This window comes from Hakea prostrata, chromosome 9 (genome assembly GCF_041222555.1).
Source record: "Hakea prostrata isolate BN-2017 chromosome 9, UWA_Hpros_2, whole genome shotgun sequence".
Classification (NCBI taxonomy): domain Eukaryota; kingdom Viridiplantae; phylum Streptophyta; class Magnoliopsida; order Proteales; family Proteaceae; genus Hakea; species Hakea prostrata.
In genome coordinates this window covers 10,240,727-10,263,452 of record NC_142608.1, presented here as the reverse complement: position 1 = coordinate 10,263,452, position 22,726 = coordinate 10,240,727, and the positions used below count along the sequence as shown (strand labels likewise).

The following is a 22,726-nucleotide window of genomic DNA, read 5'->3' as shown; positions in this document are numbered from 1 at the left end:
TGATAAAAATACACCTATAAAGTTATTTAATATAATTTTCTTTTAATTGAGGATAATATTATCTTTGACTTTTTATATAAAATAACAAAATAGATATTAAACATTTAATTTTAACAGTTACTTAATACTAATTTCATAAAGAACAAGATTCTTTTAATGGTAAAACTATAATACAATAAACGACAAGAATTATTTTTTTTTATTTTATTCCTACAAACAAACAAACACATCCTTGGCGAGAGCGAGGAGGGTTTGCGACTTAAGGTTACGAAAACCAGATGACGTAACATCTAACTAAAAAGCCAACCCAGCCCAGCCCAGCCGAGCCAAGCCCACATTGTGGGGCCTACTCACACCCCTAAAAATTATCCAATCTCTTGCTTTTGAAACAGTAGGGGTGGGAGGATTTCCGTGAAGGGGAAAGGTGGGGTCAACTTTTCCCCAGGGTCATTAATGTTCATGACACGTGGCAATTAGGTGTCAGGTACGGCGTGCTGATCTTCATGGACTCCTCATCTCTATCTCTTGTTCTCCTCTACGGCTGTGTACCCCATTCTCTTCTTTTCTTTAGCTAGCGAGCGAGCGAGTTACCCCCAAATATAAACTGCCCGCCAAATAAAGCGGCTCCTTCAGTCCTTCTCTCTCTGCACAAACTTAGCTTTTCTTTCTTTTACCTATTTGGTATTTCGTCTCTGCTCTGTTTCAAGCAATTAATGCTCAACTCCTCGCTCTACTCTGCCGTTCACTCTTTCTCTACTCGCCTTTAAACTGCAGATCTGCAATGGACAGAGCAAGCTTCTCCAGTTTGCCGCTTGCAGGTGATCAATCTCTCTCTTAGATGTGCTTCTTTGTCTTGTTCGTGCATCATGAGTAATCACTTCACATTTCAGACTCCATCGCTGTTGAGTGAGCTTCCACGCGAAATTAGATTTGCTGTAAATGAGAAGATAACCATATACGCACTCTTTACTGTTTTTGTTAGTTTCCAGTGTCAGCTGCTTTATTTCGCTTTTGGAATTAGTTTCATCTTGAATTTTTTTTGAATTTTTTTTGAATTTTTTTTGGATCATCATATTTGAACTCCGAAGTCACTTTTGAGATTCAGAAATTTTGCGGTCTTAATACCTGCGATTCTTTAATTTCTTAGATTGATTCACAGTGATCTTTGTTTTATCAGAAATTTGGGTTTGATGGTACTGTTTTGAATAGTTAACTTGCCTTTTTGCCCTTTTTCTTAGTGAGATTAGATGTTTGATTGATTACATTTGGCAGGTCAATAATGATATTGGATTCCTTTTGTCTATTTCAATTTTATCCTCTTTTTATTCATAATATATAATATCACGTAGATGCGGTACATCTTATTTCCCCCATCCTCTTTTACTGTTCTCTGTGTTTAAAGATCAACATCTCACCCCCCCAAAAAAAAAAAGCGTTTAAAGCTCTACAAGTAATGACATCTTTCGGCTTTTTTTGCTTCAAATACATTAATGGTATTTTACTTTTTCTCCTTTCTGGTTGTTCTTCAATGAAAATGAGAATTGAAGTTCGCTGCAGTTCAACCTGCTTTTTCTCCATAATTAACGTGAGATATTGAGATCCCATCTACTTTCCTTTTTCCGTGATCTTTAACAAAAAATTTATTTCTTCTGAATGTCATACTTTTCTTCGTTTTATTTTGTGGTCTCCTTTTGAGAGCCTGAAAGTGTGTGTTTCGATTTCCTGGTCTCATTTGTGATGGTAAGTAGACGCGGGATTCCTCTTTTCCTGCCAGCAACCACCTCGCCATTTTCACATCTATACCGTGCTTTCGCCTTCCTTTTCGCCAATCCTTCAAGGTTTTCGCTTCATCCTGTTTTTGAAATAGATACTCACTTCTTGGATCTTCCGGTGTTACTTCCTTCGTTTTCTCCATAAAATCTGGTTTAGAACTGCTGATCTACTTTTTTTCGTGTCTTCGGCTGGTCAAATTTACTCTATCGCATCCTTCAAAATCCTGAATAGACATATCCCTTGGAGGATATACATTTCAGATTCTCCTGTTCGTGTGTTTAATTGGCTTGTTTTTTTGCTTACTGGTTTCTTGTATATTCAAATCACTTGCCATGTATTATTCTACTATTTTACCCCGTGGTTGGGACAGTGGGACTACGTAAGAAACGTGTTGTCTTTGTATTTCTCTCTTTTCTTTCTCTGAATATAGAGTATGTGGATTGAGATATTTATTTTTTTAATTGTATCTTGTTTAGTCAGCTGGTTTTCTTATCGCTTCACGTTCTTGCAGAGAGGAAGACTAGGGTAATCAAACTCTAGATAGCTGAAGTTTGCGTATTGGATGCAAATCCATGTGCTAGAAATTTTTTTATTCTGAAGTTATCTCTTTGGCTTATCGACCAACTCGCACCCTTCTGGAATTTCAAGTCAAATTTGTGTGTTCTAAATCCAAGGAGAAGCTTAGATCATTTTTCTCTTCCGATGCTTCGGTATTGGGCTTGAGCAGATGGGTTGTTGTCTTTCGGTAAGTAGTGGCATTAGTAGCACCAGTAGCAGGAGCAATGGAGACAAGATATCCACCTGTTCTGGTTTCGGCTCCAGGAGCAGCAGGAGAGCCAAGGGGGCATTTTCTGATCACGTCACTACTTTGCACCATTTGTCTTCTATACCTAATCGGATATTCACAAACGGAAAGAGCAGAACTTCGTGTATATTCACACAACAAGGCCGCAAAGGGATAAACCAGGATGCTATGGTTGTGTGGGAAGTAAGTAATTTTTTTTCTTCCACATAGTTTCTTCCAGATTAAAGATGTTAATCTCTTTCTAAATTGTATGTCACTCTTCTACATTCAGGATTTCCTCACGGAAGATGCAATTTTTTGTGGTGTGTTTGATGGTCATGGCCCATACGGCCATCTTGTTGCCCGGAAAGTGAGGGATACCCTGCCGTTGAAGTTGCTCTCATTTCTGCAGTCATATGAGTCTAAAAGAAATGGCAAGACCAGTGGTTGTTTTGGTAGGAATGTTAAACTTGCTGAAAGAGATCCTGAGGAGGCCCCAACCGAGGATATCTTGGGTTTGCCATGGAGGGAATCTTTCTTGAAGTCATACAAAGCCATGGACAAGGAGTTAAGGTCCCATCCTACCTTGGATTGCTTTTGCAGCGGTAGCACTGCCGTCACAATTGTTAAGCAGGTACGCAAATAAAGAAATTAAGAAAGTGTCATCTTTTCTCTTTCAATTGGCATCATTTTTGGCCCCCTCATATGTTTCTGTTGCTCGTCTTTGTGATTCTAAGGGGTCAAATCTTTTCATGGGAAATATTGGGGATTCTCGGGCAATCCTGGGGTCTAGAGACAGCGGTGACTCCATTGTTGCAGTGCAGTTGACGGTTGATCTAAAGCCTGACTTGCCGAGTAAGTCCTGTAAATCATTTTCTTTCAGAATCTGGATGCTTCCCCCCACCCACCCCTTCCTCACTCTTCCCCTCTTAAGAGGATGGGTTAGTTCATCACCATATCCTGTTTTTCTTTTTGGAAGCAAATGCTTTTGTAACAGTTTTGAAACTTTCAGGGGAAGCGGAACGCATCAAACGGTGTAGAGGAAGGGTTTTTGCATTGCAAGATGAACCTGAAGTTCCTAGAGTTTGGTTGCCATTTGATGATGCCCCTGGATTAGCAATGGCTAGGGCATTTGGTGATTTTTGTTTGAAGGATTATGGGGTGATCTCTATACCTGAATTCTATCACAGGATTCTCACAGAGAGGGATCAATTCATTGTTCTTGCTTCTGATGGGGTACGCATCTTGTCCCTATTCCCTGCTGATTTTTATTCATGCTTGTTCTCATCTATATCATATCCATGGTTGCTTGCTTTCTATTGATGATGACAAATGGGGGTACTGGTTGAAAAGCATCATCCCCCATTCTGAATGAAACACACTCACTGATCCTCTGTTTCATCCTGTAGTAACTGATTACACATCATTATTATTCCACTGGATTGCTAATTCAACATTTCTTGTGTCAATCTCATAGTCATGTTTCACTTGGGTTCCATTAAAACATGGGAATTTGAATTGTTCAGCTTATCCTGTTCAAAAATATGAACAATTGTACAATGGGTACTATCCATCTGCAAACTTGGACCAAGGAGTGAAAGGAAGAAAACTAGAAAAAGAAGCTTTTTTTTTTTTTGGGTACAAAGGGGCTTATTAAGCTGGGGGATGGGGATATTAATATGCCTTAGCAAGAGTCGAACCCATGACCTCTTCACCAAGAGGTGTTGGTTTCACCACTAGAACAACGCCAAAAAAAAGAAAAAAAAAGAAGAAGAAGAAAGAGATGCTTTTCAAGGTGTAATTCAATGTCTATGGCACAAGGTGTAAATATTGCTCAATTTGGGTTTTGTTAATTTCAACTCTGAAGATTAATGAATTTCATTTGACTCACAGACACTGATTTTATACTTGCATTACTGCAGGTTTTAATGTGTTGTTAGTGTTATTGTTTATTTGAGAATAAGGGGATGTCATTTATCTAAAATTGAAACAGGATACATTAACTCTATGCTTAAGGGGACAACACCAAAACCAAGAATAAAAGGGAATAACTAAGCTTTCGCACATGATAGCATGAATTCCTTGCCTACCTAAGCTTTTATGCATGATATCATGTTTCGCTGCATGGAAGTTACTTATCCACTGTACATTTGAAATTTATATTTGACATCAACATGGTTGTGGATTTATTTTATTTTATGTTATTTTTTTCATTGCGTTCCTGGAAGTATGAAAGGACATGTGTCCGGCCCTCAGCATATTGCCGGGGATCCACACTTGTTTACAAATGGGTGTTGTTTGGGAGACACCCTCCTTTGTAGTTCAGATCATACCTTGGCAAGTAATCAGTTGAGTGAACTGTCCTAGATCTTGTCATCCGTGGGAAACTAGAGTCCATCTGTTCCAGGAAGTATTATCATTGATTGAATTTGGTCTTTTTAAATCCGCAAGTGTTGTATCCTACTTTGTTCGAAAAACTAGAATTAGTACTATAATTTGATGAAGGTTCAGAGGACCAGTCTTGGCTACCTGTTATTTCTGTGTCTTAGAAGTTGAATGTTTCTTGTGTGGGTTTGCTAGAGTGCATTTCTGCTCCTACTACTGATTTATATGTATCTTCCAAAATCAATTTCTAGCCATGGTAGATCATGGATTTCAGTGAGCATCTGTATAAAGAAAAATGTACACTATATTTCTAGAGTCATGTTATCATTGTACATGCAATGTTATAGCCTTGAGCGGTGCACGTGCTCCCTTTAATTCCAACTTGTATAGCTATTGTATCCATGTTTTATTGTCTATGACACCAGATATGATCTTATCCGCTCTTAGCACCTGGAGTGGAGACTCTTTACGTTAGGCTTAATAAAGTCTACCAAAATTTCTAGATGTGAAGAAATCTATTCTGTTGAATTTTCTCATGCTTTACTAGAGTTGCAAAGAAGAGATGTCTTGATATCATCTCTCTTCATTTCTCCCTACCCCTCTCAAAGCAAATAGTCAAACTGGACTAGCATAGAATCGGTGTTGGCCATGGTACACAAAAGTGTTTCCATAGATACTTAGGTGTTGGTAAGATGCAAACCCATGTGTAGGTTTATGGTGTTTCAATAGGAGCTTAGGTTGCTGAATGACTTAGTGAAGATATATGTTGCAGGTGAGTCGTTTGAGGTAGCATGAATATGTACTGCAAAGATCTGTGTATGACTTTGGGAAGAGCTGAGGAAGCAAAGGGCAAACTATACTTTAGGGGAAGTGGGAAAAGACATCCATGGCTTTAGATTTAACAAATTTGACACTGAACAGGGTTAAATTGGAAAACTGGGCTTGTGTTGTTGACCTATTTAGTTGAGATGAGGCCTAGTTGAGCTGAGGTAAACTTTAAATGTTTGTGATTGGAGAGGTGCTGTTTCAAGGATTTCAATCATACCAGTACCTAATGTTTGGGTGACATCCACCTTAATTGAATTTCAACTTTCTACTGGGAAAGAAGCGAAACCAAATTTTCATTTCAGTTAAATAGTGACCTATGGCCTTCTGAAGTTAAATAAATTAGAAGGTTAGTCATTTGATCGGGTTAATCCTTGGTTTAAGTGATCTCTTCAGGCTTTTTTTTGGGTGGGTTTGGGGGGGGGGGGGGGGGTGTTGATGACTTGTTGAGGAACCTCAACTCTCCCTTTGTATAAATTTATGGGTTGATCTAGTGGACTACAAACCATAGCATGTTCTTTACCGTAAGAGTATCCAAATACCATAGGCTATGTATATGTTAGTTTAACAGTGAAAGACAAACAGATGCATGAAATGTCGAGGCGACTCTGTCCTGTTTTGAAGGTTGAATGCATTTTATATTGCATATTATGAATTTAAAATTCATCTAGGAATTGAACATCTTTAATGTGTTACTAATTATTTTAAGATCCCTGCTGCAGGTTTGGGATGTCTTGAGCAATGAAGAAGTGGTTGAGACTGTGAGCTCTGCCCCAAATCGATGTTCAGCTGCACGAATGGTAGTTGAGTCAGCTGCTCGAGAATGGAAACTTAAGTACCCCACATCTAAAATGGATGACTGTGCAGTGGTTTGTTTGTTTCTGGATGGGAAGATGGACTCTGAATCTGATGACACAGAGGATCAAGCCATATCTATTGCCACCACTCATCAAAGCCAACACTCCTGCAATGCAATTGAGTCTGATGATGGCCTGATGCCGGAACCATCTCTGCAGAGGAACTTTACAGTCAGATCAGCAGAAGACACTAACCCAAACACCAAAATTTTAGTTGGGGTAGATGAAAGTGATGGAACCATGATGATTGAAGATCAAAACTGGTCAGGTTTGGAAGGTGTTACCCGAGTGAACTCACTTGTTCAACTTCCAAGATTTTCGGAGGAGAGGCCAAGTGTTTAATTATATCTCTTATTCAGTGCGTTGATGACTGCCTGTTGTATTTCCATGCCCTAAAATCCTCATAGGCCCAGGGAAATCTGAAATCTTCTCATGGTGGACTCATCAATGGAAGGTTAATGAATATTCTTATTTCCTCAGTGCTAATTGCTTTAGAAATTAGAACTACCATTGGAGAATTACAAAGGTCCAGAACGTCCTTAAATTGAGCCATTTTTCATAGCTAGCTTGGGCCTTTATTGGCTAACGTAATCAGGTGTCATTTGTGTAGGAAATTTACTTGGGTGAGAGTGTTCTCACATTCGACCACCATGAGTTCTTGCTTGAACTTTGTGGATGGGTAAACTCTTAGGTCGTCTACCCATATGTCAATGCACGTCTAGAGAAAGTTTGTGACGTGGGCTTAATACATCGCCTTTTTGGTGACAGGGCTTGACCTATCTCGTGATCTCTTGATTCAATGTTCGAAGTAGTAGCATTATCCACCCATACGGAAATTAAATTTTTGTCGCATTTCGTAATTTAAATTTATACATCTTGCATATTTTATGCCTAAGATTGCATCTGACAACAATTATTTTCGTAGCGTTTTGCATAGTTTTAAGTTATCCACTATTAATTTTGAAAGGTTGGACTGTTAATTTTATTGGTCAAGTCACTACTGAAATGACAAAAATGGCCTCATATTACTTTCCCTCTCATTTGCTGTGTCACCTATGTTTTTTGCTGGAAACCCCACGGCACCGCCTCTCCCCTTGCCGATGACCACCACCCTTGCCGGAAATAGCCATTGTCCCCTCTCATCCTAAACCCTAATAACCATCACCATCCCCTCTCCCTTAACTCTATGATTTCAATTTCACTAAGAGTTGCAAAAACTGGAAAATTGGGTGTAGAAGGCAAGATCCAATTCAAGGAGTTGGGTAATTAAACAAATCACCCAAAGTGAACAAAATAAACCAAGGATCTTGTGCAAATAAATTGAAGACAATCACAAAGCAAATAAACAACAAACTACCACAAGAATGAAAGAGAAATGCAAACAATAAACAAGAATTTTACGTGGTTCACTAATCCGAAATATTCGAGATTAGCTACATCCATGGGGAGAGATTTCACTATTTAAATCTTCAAAATAGTACAAGATTTGAGAATAATACAATGTTACCTCAACCGGTCACACCACCACTCAAACTTCCTTGAAAATACCCTTCCACCTCAAGCTCTTGAAGAACACAAGAGAGAAGAAATCATTTTCTTACAAAACCACAAGAAGGAGAAGAGTCTAAAAGCAAAATCCGGTTTTTTCTTAAAACCCACTTTAGAACTCCCTAGAAACTCTCTTTTTCTCACCCTATTTAGCTCTCCCAAGGCCCTCTTAATGATACCAAACACTTAACCCATGTTTAACACTAAATGGGACCTACTAAATTCAAATTTGAACTCAAAAAAGGATAAATGATTTTTATCACAAACCCAACATTGGGGAACAGAAGATCTAACAGAAACATAACCTTCTCTCATTCTCTTTACATTTTTGGGTTGATAAACTTAGAACAAAGGAGCATGAGCAACTCCTAATGTCCTCTATAGCAGGTAATTAAACATCACAGCTGCACAACCATTACCGTGAATAGAATTTATAAAATTTGAGGTCAAGAAAGTTTCTAGAAATTGAAAAAACTGCCCATTTGCTTCTACAGATCCTAAATCCGACCTCAGAGAAATCTTATCTCCAAGTGCATTTTCTTTGAGGTCGAAGTTGCTACTTTTGATGGAAGCAATTGCTCATTGTCATCGAAGAGGCGTTACTCATCGTGGCACTAAGCCATATAATATACTCATCGATGATCGGAATCAGTTGTAGCTAGTTGATTTGGATTTGCTAAGATCTTTCGTGACGGTTTACAAATGAGTGGAATCATTAGGATGCCTTATTATGTTGCGCCTGAGGTGCTTTATAGGAGGGATTGCAGTCAGAAAGTGGATATTTGGTGTTAGTGTTATTCTGTACACAATGTTGGCCGCAATCCCTCCTTTTTATAGTGATTCGACGATAGATATTAGTGGTGGTGCTTTGAGGGAGTCTTCGCTTTCCGACTTAGATCTTCCATTCTATGTCTCTAACAGCAAAGGATCTTATGCAGAAAATGCTTTCCAAAGACGTCTCCAAAGATTCTCAGCCGAGCATGTCACACCCCACCCGCCGGTCTTGGTTACCAGCCCGATAACTCGTGGGAGTGATCCGTCATAGGATCCACGGTCTTACCCATCAATAATAATAAATGCAAGTAAAGATAATCATGAGCAAGAATAAGTTCAATAATTAAATAATATGATTACAGGAATCCAAATACTCCAATAAAATAATCAAGGAAAGAATAATGATTTCAGCGGAAGCAAATCAAATAATTTTATTTCCAGTTTCTTTCTCTAAAACTAAGAACTGGGAGTCTGGGACTCAAGTTTATCAAAGTGAGGGGTTCTTCAGTTCTTCTCTAGACGACCAGCAAAATGTCTGGCTACTCGTCTCCTACGCCCATCAATGGGTGCTATAAGCGCACTCCATGCACTCACAGGAGCTCCCGCATAGGCTATCTCCATCTCCCATTGCTGGTGCTACATCCTCTTCATACAAAAAGGCTCCTTCATAGGGTACCAATCCATTTTTTGGCGCATATCCTCCATCTATACATGCTAATATAACATAAAAAATAAAGGAATGAGTTCTGACGAACTCATGTCAACACCATCAGAAATGCATATATGATATGTATGAAGTGCAAATGTATAAATGCCACTAAGATCTAACTATGCAAGTCTCTAACAGTTGACATGCTTTAAGATATACACCAGCCCTCCTCTGAGTAGGTCTAGTGACTCTGATTCGGCAAGGACTGGATACCTCTGTAGGGATCCTGGTAAAAAGGGTAAGTCCACACCTAGCTCTCAAACCATGGCTGGGGTTAAGTCAACTCTCTCTCACCACGACCATTGGCAATGAGTACTTGACACATGTCGGGGTATCTAATCCAATGCAAGTCATAATGGTGACATACTACATGAAGTCCAGATATATCCCCTATGGCATCAACCAACTCGGTTCAGTATCCTTCGCAACCTAGGGATGAGAACCCTCACGGATTGGCTACCGCTATTGGACTCCACTCCCTAACCCTATGGTCATCCACATATTGTTGGGGCGGAAAGCTCTCATAACTCCTCACGACACTCTGACCGCTCCTTGGACGTCCATGAGCCCAACCCTAACATATGCAACCCTACCATTGTATGAACAACAATGGACCACTGAGTCTCCGCACGGACTAGTTATTGCTGTAAGATGAAACAGAGTCACATCACCATCGTCACGGTCATCCGGCTTCAATTCCCCTACCGAAAGGGTAGTAGTATGTGGGGTACCTAGCCATGCAACTCTAGACTCTACCTAAGTATGACATCCAATAGTTATGATAATGCTGCAAATATCAGCGAGCATGTGTCCCATACCATAACCCTCTGATATCTCAAGCCAAGATATCCCAATGGAATATCCTTTCCATCAGAACCACAATACATCAATCATTATCATATCAAATTCATAATTAACAAAGTATATGCAAAGACAATACAAACAACATGTATATGATAAGATCAACATGCTATATACAATTGTAGCAGTATATAGAATTAAAGAAAAATAATGAAAGACACTAGACTAGCATGTTCAAGTCATTACATAAAGATAAGATTGTATGTCCTTACCTGTAAATAAGTAGAAGTCCTCTTAAGTGCAAACCAGAAATAATTATAAGACTTTTAGTAGAAACAGAGAACACCTATAAACAAGGTTATAATAATATCTAAGTCAAATGAATCAAATTGGACAAAAGTCAAAAGCCACATGCTCTCTGGCAACCAGCCGGTCGCTTGGCTCAAGCGACTGCCTTGAGCAACTGCCCAAAAAACAGTGTGTTTTCAATTCGAAACTTAGGCTTTTGATCATCCTTTTTCAATCTGATTTTGGGATGATCTCAATCCAAATTTCGAACCTAACACACCCATAACCAAGGGGTAACACGAAACCTAACAATTAACGCAGATTAGTCACCCAAAACTCTCCCCTTGATTGGATCTATCATTTTTACGAAAGCAGGGTTTCGTTTTTGGACAGGATCTCATTAAGAACATTGGAAAGAGAGCTACAATTAAACAATTGGGTAACCACTAACAACAAGGGGATGGGTTAACACCAATCAATGGCTAAAGGAGAAGAAAGGGTGAGAGGAGATCCAAATACCTTAACTAGAATCACCAAAATAATGCAAGGGGAAACTCCATGTCACACCCCACCCAGCCAGATCCGGCTATACCCGAATACCCGTGGGGGTGATACACTGCAGGACCTAGGTTCAGTGACAATTCCATACAACACAAGATATAGCATAATTAAAAAGACAAGAATAAATCAAGTTCAAGTATAAAGTTATCAAACTTGATTGATCAAAAGGTTACAGTCATCCATATATCTAAAGTTAATCAAAATGGACATCAGAGTTTGAATGAAACATAGTTTGTTGCAGCGGAAATTAAATTAAACTGATTCCCTAATGGAATCCAACCTCATAAGAATAGTCTTTGCACAGGCATGAAGCTCCATGCAAGTCTACATCTTCTTCAGTCACTCCTTCAAGAAAACCTGCCGACGACGAATCCTCCACTTGGAAGGAGTTCTCATAACCTGCAAAATATTCTAATAGAAACAAACATACAAAAAGGAATGAGTTCAACAGAACTTAGTGAGGTCAACTCAACATCTTATCATACATTCGTCCACAAGATTCCACATCATATCGTGCATTCGTACACAAGATCCCACACCACATATATAGTTTGAGTATCGATAATGTAATTAATGATAGTGATATTGTGACACCCAGCCCAAATCTAGCCCGGAAACCCGATCTGTTTTGGGTCAAGTAGGGTTTGTTTAATGTTGACTTTGAAGTTTGACCGTGATTTCAGTTTTACTATCTTTTAAAATCTTAGGAAGATGTCTTTGTGGGCCATCTCAGTAGAAGATATGGTGTTTGACCCAAAACCCATGGATATTGATGATGGTGTTTCCTTATGGAAACCTTATTTGATTTGGTGTTGAACTATTTATTTGTGATGAAAAACTTGGTTGATGGACCTAAAGCTTAGTTGGACCTGGTTTGAAGACTTCCCTCCATACTAGGTAAGTAGTATGATGTGTTGAAAGAAGCCCATCCAAAAATATTGAAGTTTGGCCCATTAAATCCTTTGTTTTGAATAAGCTGTCCAAGCAGTGGCATTTTGGTAAATATCTGTTTTGAAGGTTTTCAAAAGCTTTATTTCTTTTAATTTCGTGGTAAACTATTCCCACCATGTTTCTAAACCTCTTGATAGTGTGGGATTGATCTTTGAACTTCCTCTTTGGCAACTAATCAACCAACAGGGTCAGTTTGGTCAGTTTGGTGAAACCCTAGTAACTCTTGAACTCTTTGTGCTATTTAAAAGGGGAAACTTTATGTGTTTCACTCTCAATTGTGGAATTCACTCTATGATCTTGAAGCCATATGGCGATGATCCTTGAATTTTATTCCACCAAAGCTCTTAATGATACTTTCCCAAATTTTCTACCTATCTTTATTATTGTGGGGAAGGTCTCATATTATTACCATGACCTTCCCTTGTGTCCTCATGATTGAGGAGTTGATCCTTGTTTTTCCTTGGAACAATTGGCAATCCTTTTATTTCTATTAATTCTTTGGACCCTCCCTAAAACCTTTCTTGATTGTAAATTCTTTGCCCTAAGGGTGAATCTTTATCTTCCCTAGTCTTTTCGTGGGATACACGGATTCTTGTTAGTAAATCCCTAATTGTATGATTTGAATTTATTTCCCTTCACTTTAATTGAGAACCTTATTTTCTCTCATTGGTAGACCCTTCCTAATTCCATTCTTTATTTTGAAATACTAATGAGATATTCCTTTATCTATCTTGGGTTGTTTTTGTGAGAATTAATTATGGGTAACTCTCATGAGAGGTAACCAACTCTTATGAGAGGTAACCATATCTGAAACCCTAATGTTCTTTTATCTGTTGGAAACTTCCCAACACTTTTTCAGATTGTGCATTCTTTGTTTCTCTTTCCCATGGGTGAATCTTGATTCGTTGTTTCTCTTTCCCTTGGGTGATATTTGTGTTAACCTAAACTTGATCATTATATTTTCTTCATGATCCATGTTTAACCTAATTAGGATTTCTAATTATTCTTTCTTCGTTCTTGTTCTTGATTGAGATCAGGAAGATGATGATGCATTCTTGCAACCATCTATTCCATGATCTCATCCTATTCTTTGAGATCTATGATCATCATCATGATCTTAACCCTAGCCAAATAAATTCCTTGAAACCCTAATCCTTTTATGATCTTTCTGGAAACCTTTTGTAACCTTCCATGTGAGGGAAACCTCATGGGTAACGTTTCTATTAACCTAAACTAGATTTCCTATGATTTCTTGTTATTTTCTTGATAACAATCATTCCCTCTCTTTCCGTGATCATAGCCTTTCCATGAGAGCCATATGTTATATTTGATGAAATCCTAATCCCTTTGTTATAAACCTATTATGATTGCTTTTCGGTCTAAGATCTTCCCCATGTCTTCATTTGGGTTAGGTTGTACTTAGTCTTCAACCCCATGAGCAAAAGCACCCTTGTATAGCAATATACATGGGGGCGGTTGCTAGTGGCGGTCGATTGAACCAAGCGACGCACTGAGCGACCGCTCGGTTACTTTTCGGGCTTTTGCCCTATTTTGCCCCCTGTTCGTTATAAATAGCATCCCTCGCCCTATTAACGCATTATTATGTTCGGGATTGCTATTTTGGGCGATTAGGCGGCAGTGGAATCATGCGAGATTCAGTGTCAAAGTGTTGTTAATGATATGAAACCTTTTCTCTTATATTCTTGGTGATTCTGATTAAGGTAATGAATCTCCATCTGCAATTCTCTTTTTTTTAACCTCTAATTGATATGAACCCATCTCCTTTTTGTTAGTGGTTACCCATCTGATTTGTTGTACTCCCTTTCCAATGTTCTTGATGAGATCCTGTCCAGAAACGAATCCCTGCATTTGTTAATGGATGGATCTAGTCAAGGGGAAAGTTTCTGGGTAATCCATTTATGATAATTGTTAGGTTTCTTTTCACCTAGTGTCTCTTGGAGTGTTAGATTCGAGACTTTGGCCATGATCACTCGAAATCCGGATTGAAAACGGATGATCAGAAGCCTGAGTTTCGGATCTGAAACTCTCTGTTTTTGGGGCGGTCACTAGTGGCGGTCGCTCAACTTAAGCGACCGGCTCAAGCGACCGGCCGGTTTCCAGTGTCTGTGTAAGTTTGATTTTGGATTTGTTTTGACTCTTGACTCTTATATACTCTTGTAACCCTATGCCTAGGTGTTCTCTGTTTCAAGTAAAAGTCTTATAATAGTTTCTGGAATTCAAGTTAGAGGAATTTTACATAATTACAGGTAAGGACATGCATTCTTATTTATATGCAATTACATATACATGATGATTCAGCTGTTCTATTTACTATTCTTTGATCATGTATCTTGCTGTAATTGTATAAAGCATGTAAATCTTATTGTATACTCGCTGTTTGTGGTATTCCTTGATGTACTTCATCTTTCATGATATTGCACAACTGTTCATGGTATGATAAAGAGTGATGTAGTGTGATTGTGATGGAAGGGGTATTCCATTGGGATATCTTGGCTTGGGATATCGGAAGGTGTGGAATGGGACACATGCTCGCTGATGTCTCCAAAGACTATCATGATTCTTGGATGACATACTTAGGAGTGTCTAGAATTGCATGGCTAGGTACCCCACATTCTATTACCCTTTCGGCAGGGGAATTGAAGCCGGGTGACCCGTGACAATGGTGACGTGACTATGTTTCATCCTATAGCGGTAACCAGTCCGTGCGGAGACTCAGTGGTCCACTGTTGGTCATGTAATGGTAGGGTTGCATATGTTAGGGTTGGGCTCATGGACGTCCAAGGAGCGGACCGGGTGTCTCGAGGAGTCATGAGAGCATCCGCCCCAATAATATGTGGATGACCATAGGGTTAAGGAGTGGAGTCCAACAGAGGTAGCCAGTTCGTGAGGATTCTTACTCCTAGGTTGCGAAGGATACTGAACCGAGTTGGTTGGTGCCATAGGGGAAGTATCTGGACTTCATATAGTATGTTACCATTATGACTTGCATTGGATTAGAAACCCCGACATGCGCCAGTACTCATTGCCAATGGTTGTGGTGAGAGAGTGTTGACTTAACCCCCAGCCATGGTTTGAGAGCCAGGTGTGGACTTACCCCTTTGCCCAGGATCCCTACAGAGGTAACCAGTCCTTGCTGGATCAGAGTGATGAGACTTACCCAAAGGAGGGCTGGTGTATATCTTAAAGCATGTCAGCCATTAGAGACTTGCATAGTTAGATCTTAGTAGCATTCATATTTTTGCATACCATCCATATCATTTCATTTGTGCATTCGTGGATTGTATTGACATATATATGAGAATTGCTTGTTCCTTACTGAGTTCGTTGGAACTCATTCCTTTCATTGTATGTATTATATAAATTGTACAGATGGTTGCACAATGTCGGAAGTTGGAGATGATTCATATGAAAGAGCTTTCTCGTATGAAGCTGATGTGAGACAGACAGTGGTACATGGACTTGTAGAGCATGAAGCCTCCTGAAGACGAAGATTATTTAGTTATTCTTTTTGCTTCCGCTGAACTCGATATTACATTTGATTCTTGATTCTTTCCTTTGATTATTTCTTGGATATTTATTGGAGTATTTGGACTCCTGTAACATTTTTATTAATTATTGTACTTTTCTTGCTCTTGATTCATGTATTTGTATTTATTATTATTGATAGACTAAAACCATGGATCCTGTGACGGATCGCACCCACGGGTCGTCGGGCGGGTAACCGGGCCCGGCAGGCGGGGTGTGACAGATATGATGTATGAATGATTATGATATTATGCTCCTAACTCTATCATGAAGTCTCTATGGTAGACACGCATTAAGTTTGTACACCAATCTCCTTTGGGCGGTCTCAGTCACTCTCCCTCAACAAGAGACGTCTATTGGGTTCTCCGCGGTTGTTGGGTAAAGTCCTGTCAAGCCATGGTTGGGGTATAGGTCACCACTCTCTCACATTACGGTTTGGTATGAGATTGGCGCGTGTCAAGGATAATCTTAGCCCAGTGCAAAGTCATACAGTCTCGTACTACATATGGTCCGGATATCTCCCCTCATGCCTAGTGCCCTTTTGGTTCAGTACCTTTCCACCTATGAATGGAATCCTCAACGGGAGGCATCTGTTGGATCCCATTCCTTAACCCAGTGGTTGTCCACATATAATGGACAGGATGCTCTCCATGTCCTCTCAAGGATCATTTCACCGGTCTTGAGCGCCCAGGAGCCCTTATCTATTATATGCAACCTTACCTCTTTATGATGATAGTGGGCCTGCTTGACGCTCAGGACCCAGCCACTAACATCACGGGTTAACCGGCTTCAATACTCCTGCCGGAAGGGTAGTAGTACTCATAAGGTTACCTAGCCAAACACTTCTAGACACTTAGCATTCATGTACTTAAGTCTAGATGCATACTCATGTAAGTTCACTAGGGTAATGGGCGAACCCACAACCCTAGTTTGAAACATAAAATAAAAAGAGTAATTTAATTCAACATCATCCATATATCTTCATATCAATAATTTAGAATTTGAAAGTAAAAGAAAACATTCAATCCATTCAATCTCATCCATCCCATACATTCTCATATTGTTTTCAAAGAATATTGAAATTATAAGCAAATATACTTGCTTACCTTTCATTCGTGCAAAGTCCCACACATAATCACAAGATAACAAATATTAAAACAAGGCAATATTATAAATAATGAAATTTAATTACATAATTAAACATGAAAGATAAGGTTGAGTATATTCCTCACCTTTTTAGTTAGCATAAGCTCTCCAAAGTTCCACAAAGTCACACTTATGAGTTGGTGATTATAATCAAAATAAACCTAATCATGTAAGAAGATCAATAGACATAAATTAGAAGCCAATTGGGTTTTAATAGAGTTCCCAAAATCACCCAACAAAAGCCTAATCTGCCAACTAGTTTTGAACCCACCTTTCTCAACCTAGTTTCGGCAAAAATCAAATTTCACCATCGATTCGAAGTTGAATCGAAACGAAACTTTGGGAATGTCTAATTGGTAGCAATAGGGTCCTAAGTATACCTTCAATTTGATCTAATTCCATCTCAATCAAAAAGCCCCGATTTTGGGCTCTCGCGAGTGCTCTCGGCTGGTTCTGAGAGCCAAAATGCAAAATCTTTTGCAACGACTCGCACAAACCACTCACAAACAAAAGGAAAATATAAATGAAACTATTTGCAAGCATTCAAAACACCTATCATGTTACAACTACTCAAATCCAACATTTATAGCGAAGAACTACTCCTAAAACAAAGCCCAAAGAAGAGGGTTTGATGATTCTTACCTTTCCTAACGTTTCCGCAATGATCCGGGTGCCGACACGCGTCCGAACGGTTAGGAACCTTCCTCTCCCTTGCTTTCTCCTCCTCCTTTAGTCTCAGCCTCGTACTAGCCTTCTAAAATGCGAGTATGAGTGAAAGAAAGCTTCAAAATAGGGTTTTAAAGGGTAAAACCCAATTCTGCCCCGAACTGGGCTGGGGCGGTCGACCGGTTGTTCAACCGGCCGATCGACCGGTCCTGTTTTGGAGGGTCAAACAAAGTCCAAATTGGGAGATCTTTGGCTTGTTAGAAAGGTCTTTCGACGCTCTTCATTTTGATACCTTATTCGCGTCAATCGGATTCTCCATCACCGATCTATGGCCGTTTCAAGATCACCCTTTTTACACCATCATGATTAATCTTCTCTCTTCAATTAAACTTTAGGAGAGTTGATGAGTCATTACAAGGGTCATCCACCAACATTGGTTCCATTTCCAACCCTTCAAGCTCCACTTGAATGGCCCACATTTGCCGTCAACTCGAGGCCCGGTTTTCTCGATTTCGAAGCCACGGGTTAAAGGGGTAGAAATCCGGGAGGATTTCACACTCTAGATCTCAATCCATGCTCTGCACACCTTCCAGAGAGTCTCCACTGCCTCCTAACCACCAAAAACAGCAATCTCGAATATAATATTCATCAAGTGGGCGAGGGTTGCTATTTATAGAGGTCTGGGGGCAAATTAGGGCAAAACCTCACAACCAGGACTAGGTGGTCGCTTGGTCCAATCAACCACCACTAGCACCCCCTAGTATATTGCTATACAAGGGTGCTTTGCTTAGGGAGTTGAAATCCAAGTACAACCCTAACCCTAATCAACACATGGGGGAGGTCTTACCTTCAATACGGACATTTCCAGACACCACTTGCCTTCCATAGATCCAACTTCCAAGCAAGGTAGGTTCTTCACCAAGAGAATCCAGATCCATGGGTTTAGGGTATGGATCATGGACTTCTATAAGGACACTCTACAAATTAACCTGACCAGACCTTCGGGTTCTCGAACCTGCAATACGAATCCCATGTTAGAAATACGGGAGTTGTTACATAAATGATAAAGTACATAAAAGAACATCACAAACAACAAATATACAATAAGATCAACATGTTTTATAAAGTTACAGCAAGATATACGATTAAATAATAGTAAAGAAAGACACTGATCTAGCATGTTCAAGTCATTGCATAAAGATAATAATGTATAACCTCAATGAAATAACCTTGCAATGCTCTTTGCCTTCACACCTAGGATTTTCTGTGTCACTTGGCAATGATCCATGAGGTCTGTTGCTTAAAGCATTAGCTAGCTGCCCAACTTGATTATCCAAATTTCTCAATGAAGATGCTTGACTCTGAATCATTGCATCATTATTTGCCATATACTCCTTCAATAGAAGCTCTATTGATGAAGAAGGTTCCATAGGTTGAGTCTTCACTTGCTGTTGATATAACATTGCAACCCTATTATAGGTGATCACTGAAGCCCTCTGGACTTGTTGTGTGTGAGGTTTAACTGCACTTTAATAGTCTCTTTAACTTCGACATGTAAGGTTACATTCCTACATATATGTATTTACATAATCTACGATGAATTGCTATAACTTTGAATGCATTAATATTCTTATAACTTGTAACAATATGTTTAAATGATTTATGGTTAGTTATATACTGTGAATAATGAATAGATGTACTTCAATTACTATATGACATTAAATGACTTATTTTGTGATAATAAGTGATGATGTATTGTCATTATGATTGAGGGTATCCGTGTTTGGGTATCCATTGCTTGGGATATCAGGGGCTGTGATAAGGGACACTATTTCTTGATGCCCCCAACACTATCATGGTTGTTGGATGACATACCTAGGAGGTCTAGATTGCATGACTAAGTACCCACACATGCAACTACCCTTTCAGAGGGGTATTGAAGCCAAATGACCCATGATAGCAATGACGTAACTCTATTTCATCCTACAACAGTAACCAATCTATGCAGAGACTCAGTGGTCCATTGTTGATCATACATTGGTAGGGTTGCATATGTTAGGGTTGGGCTCATGGACATCCAACAAGCGGCTGAGAGTCGTGAGGGGACATAAGAGCATCCACCCTAACAATATGTGGCTAACCATAGGGTTAGGGGATGTAATCCAACAAAGGTAGCTAGTTCGCGAGGATTCCCATTCCTAGGTAGAGAAGGACCTAAACCCAAGCTATGGTTGATTGACGGGGATTGAACCCTTTGCCTGGGAACTCAATAGAGTTAACCAGTCTATGAGGGATCAAAGAGACTAGACCTATCTAGATGATGGCTGGTGTTATATCTTAAAACATGTATGCCATATTAGATACTTGCATAGTTAGTTATTAACTACATTTATACATTGGCATATCATCCTTTATATATGTTGCTTACCATGATATGATGTTGATATGTATATGAGATGTGTTTTCTTATTGAGTTCGTTAGAAATCATTTCTTTTGTAGATTATTGTTATATTAAGCAGATGGTGACTTTGAATTGGGAGAACTTTTGCAAGACTGGGATAACTCCTGTGAAGAAACTTTGGAGGGGCCAATGGGAAGTGACGATGTATACCACGAAGCCACCTGCAGGTGCCTAGAGTGTGCTTACAACACCCATTGGTGGTAGGAGGATTCAGGTAGCTTGTCATTTCAAGAAGTCAATGAAGGAATGTTGGATGACCACTTTCATTAAGAAGCTAGAAGAAAAGATTGCCACCTATGAAAGAGAACATATAAACAATCAAACTTAATATTTATTTGCTTCAGTTGAAAACTCCATTTTTGAACGCATTTACTTTATTCTTTTGTTTGATTATTTTTTTCTGAGACATTTGACTTATGTAATTTCCATTTTTTTTAATTATTTGGATTATTCTTGTTTTCATTATTATTATGTGTGTTATTCATAATTGATGGATAAACTGTGGATCTTATGACTGTAGATTGCACTCACGGGTTGTTGGGTGGGACCGATACCGACGGATGGGGTGTGACAAAGGGAGAATCCCTTCACCCACTTAGGGGTTGGTTCACTTAAGTGAGTGAGATGACATTTTAGTCATTTTAGTGTATTTTAGTTACTTGGCCCATAAAACTAATAGTTAAACCTTTCAAAACTTACCGTGGGTAACTTGAAATTATGCAAAAAACAAAAAGTGGGCACCATGGACTCATGGAGTTTGGCCACTTAATTGGATGCCATGAAAAAATATATTCGAATTTTTATCAGTATGGTTATTTATAGAAAAGGTCTAATAGCCGAGCAACATTGAATATTGACATGCATTTGCATATTTTTCATGACCTGGATTTCTTGTATATATTGACACTCATTCAATTGAAATCCGTAGGGTCGATCCCTCATTTGCATTAGTCTTTTTCTCCCCTTTAATTTTTCGATTAATTAATTGTAAATGGAAGGAAAGGACATTATTCCAAGTTGGTATGCGGTTTCAGTCGAATATTTTTCAATATTTGGAATCAATCTCTTATTTTTTTTGTTACAAAACGGGGTCAAAGACCCAAAAAAACAAAACCAAATCAAATTAAAGTACAACTCTTGGGAAAATCCTCTCTAAGGATGTCTATCATTTCCTGCGGGGGTCATTGAAAAAGAACAGATCATCTACGCCTCTTAGAGGACCAATCAGCAGCCTTGTTATTTTGACGCCTCACATGACCAAATCTAACATGGCCCTCGATATTAGAATTTTTTTTTTAGTTTTTTTTTTTTTTTTTTTTGTATTGATGCTTTTTTAATACTGAAAATGAAATGCCATCCACAAAAGTTGAACCCAAGACCTCTCCACTCAGAAGTATGGATCTTTACCACTCAACCAACCTTGTTCTTCAATGGTGTCTAGTTGACTTTTGACCAAGTCTGTTCTGTCTTATAGGCTAACAATATAAAATTATGCATTATATCATTGTTTTATGATTAGGGTCAAGGATTGAAGTTTAGTGCATAACCCTAGCTCGGCCTGACCTGACTCAGCCCTCAAAGACCAAGATAGAGGTAGGGAATTCAAGTTAATGTCATGATTGTAAATATCCTGTTCTTACCTCACCAGACAACTTAATTATACTCCCTCATCTTTTTGGATAGATTATGGGTTTGTGGTTTTGAAAGATTGAATGAAAGCTCAAGTTCTATCAAAGAAAATTTAAGACAAGCTTTTTTCCTCACCCATAAATGAATCTAATTTATAAATCTTCAATCCTAAAACTTCGTGTTGCACCCAAATTTGATTCTTTTTGAGTGGACCACACATGATTCTAATTTATTAGTATCGGATCTGTCCACAAAAGAGAAAGTGAGTGCAGGGCAACTGTATGGTTAGTTATTCGTTTCTCATAACCTTTAAATCAAATTTAGGAACAACACTACTTTAGGAAGATTTTTAACAGAACTTAATAGGTAGAGCAGGAGTAAATGAGCATTACCATTAACTGATAGGTTAGTATGCGAGGGTATATATAACTAAACTCGACGAATCACAATTGCCGTTGGATTTGCTTAGCTGGATAAGAGTTTTTTTCGCAGGCCGACATGTCATTAGCTCAAGTTACCCACTAAAAAAAAAAAAATCTCAAATCTCTCAATAATGTGGTAGATGAACATAAGATACATAGATATAGACTCCAATCGGATAAATGTGTCGACCCATCAGGTCGGGTTGTAGCATATCGCAGAACTCCACCCCTCACTCCCTCCACAGATCTTTACAAACAGGTCATTCGGGTCGCTCACCAAAATATATTGGTACGAGTCTATATTTCAGATCGGGTTAAGAATTCGTATCAAAACATAACTTCTTATGTGGTACATGTATAATGTATTTAATTCAACTACTTCCTAATATAAGACTCGTGCATGTAAATACAAATTCAATTCTACCAACAAAAAAAAAATACAAATTCAACATCATTACAAAATCATGGAATGCAAGTGCTGAATGCAGCTGCCGCTAGTATAAGACTTACGATATTCAAGTGGCCTTATAATCTGGAAGGTCAACTGTAGATCATGAATGTAAGTAACGGAGGAAACTTCTCATAAGAAAAACAAGAAC

The 22,726-nt window shown here is 38.9% G+C and overlaps 1 protein-coding gene across 5 annotated transcripts; it reads left to right on the top strand.

Annotated features, from left to right (window-relative positions):
• Positions 1-557: 557 nt before the first annotated feature.
• LOC149004589 (Protein phosphatase 2C family protein) lies at positions 558-7,484 on the top strand. 5 transcript variants are annotated; one of them, XM_089168524.1, is made up of 6 exons: positions 558-818; positions 2,285-2,761; positions 2,850-3,191; positions 3,295-3,412; positions 3,570-3,793; positions 6,490-7,484. In XM_089168524.1, the coding sequence occupies exons 2-6, from the start codon at positions 2,501-2,503 to the stop codon at positions 6,964-6,966; spliced, it is 1,422 nt and encodes a 473-aa protein (XP_089024650.1). In that variant the 5' UTR covers positions 558-818; positions 2,285-2,500; the 3' UTR covers positions 6,967-7,484. The 5 variants fall into 5 exon arrangements, with proteins under 5 accessions (XP_089024650.1, XP_089024653.1, XP_089024652.1 ...); XM_089168527.1 differs by lacking the exon at positions 558-818 and adding an exon at positions 1,475-1,493; XM_089168526.1 differs by lacking the exon at positions 558-818 and adding an exon at positions 1,501-1,585.
• Positions 7,485-22,726: the final 15,242 nt, after the last annotated feature.

Excerpts from the sequence above, each read along its gene's own strand:
- LOC149004589 (XM_089168524.1), top strand. The coding sequence starts at position 2,501 with ATGGGTTGTTGTCTTTCGGTAAGTAGTGGCATTAGTAGCACCAGTAGC. Across the intron at positions 3,192-3,294 it reads CCGTCACAATTGTTAAGCAG|GGGTCAAATCTTTTCATGGG; the intron begins GTACGCAAATAA and ends TGTGATTCTAAG. Across the intron at positions 3,794-6,489 it reads TTGTTCTTGCTTCTGATGGG|GTTTGGGATGTCTTGAGCAA; the intron begins GTACGCATCTTG and ends TCCCTGCTGCAG.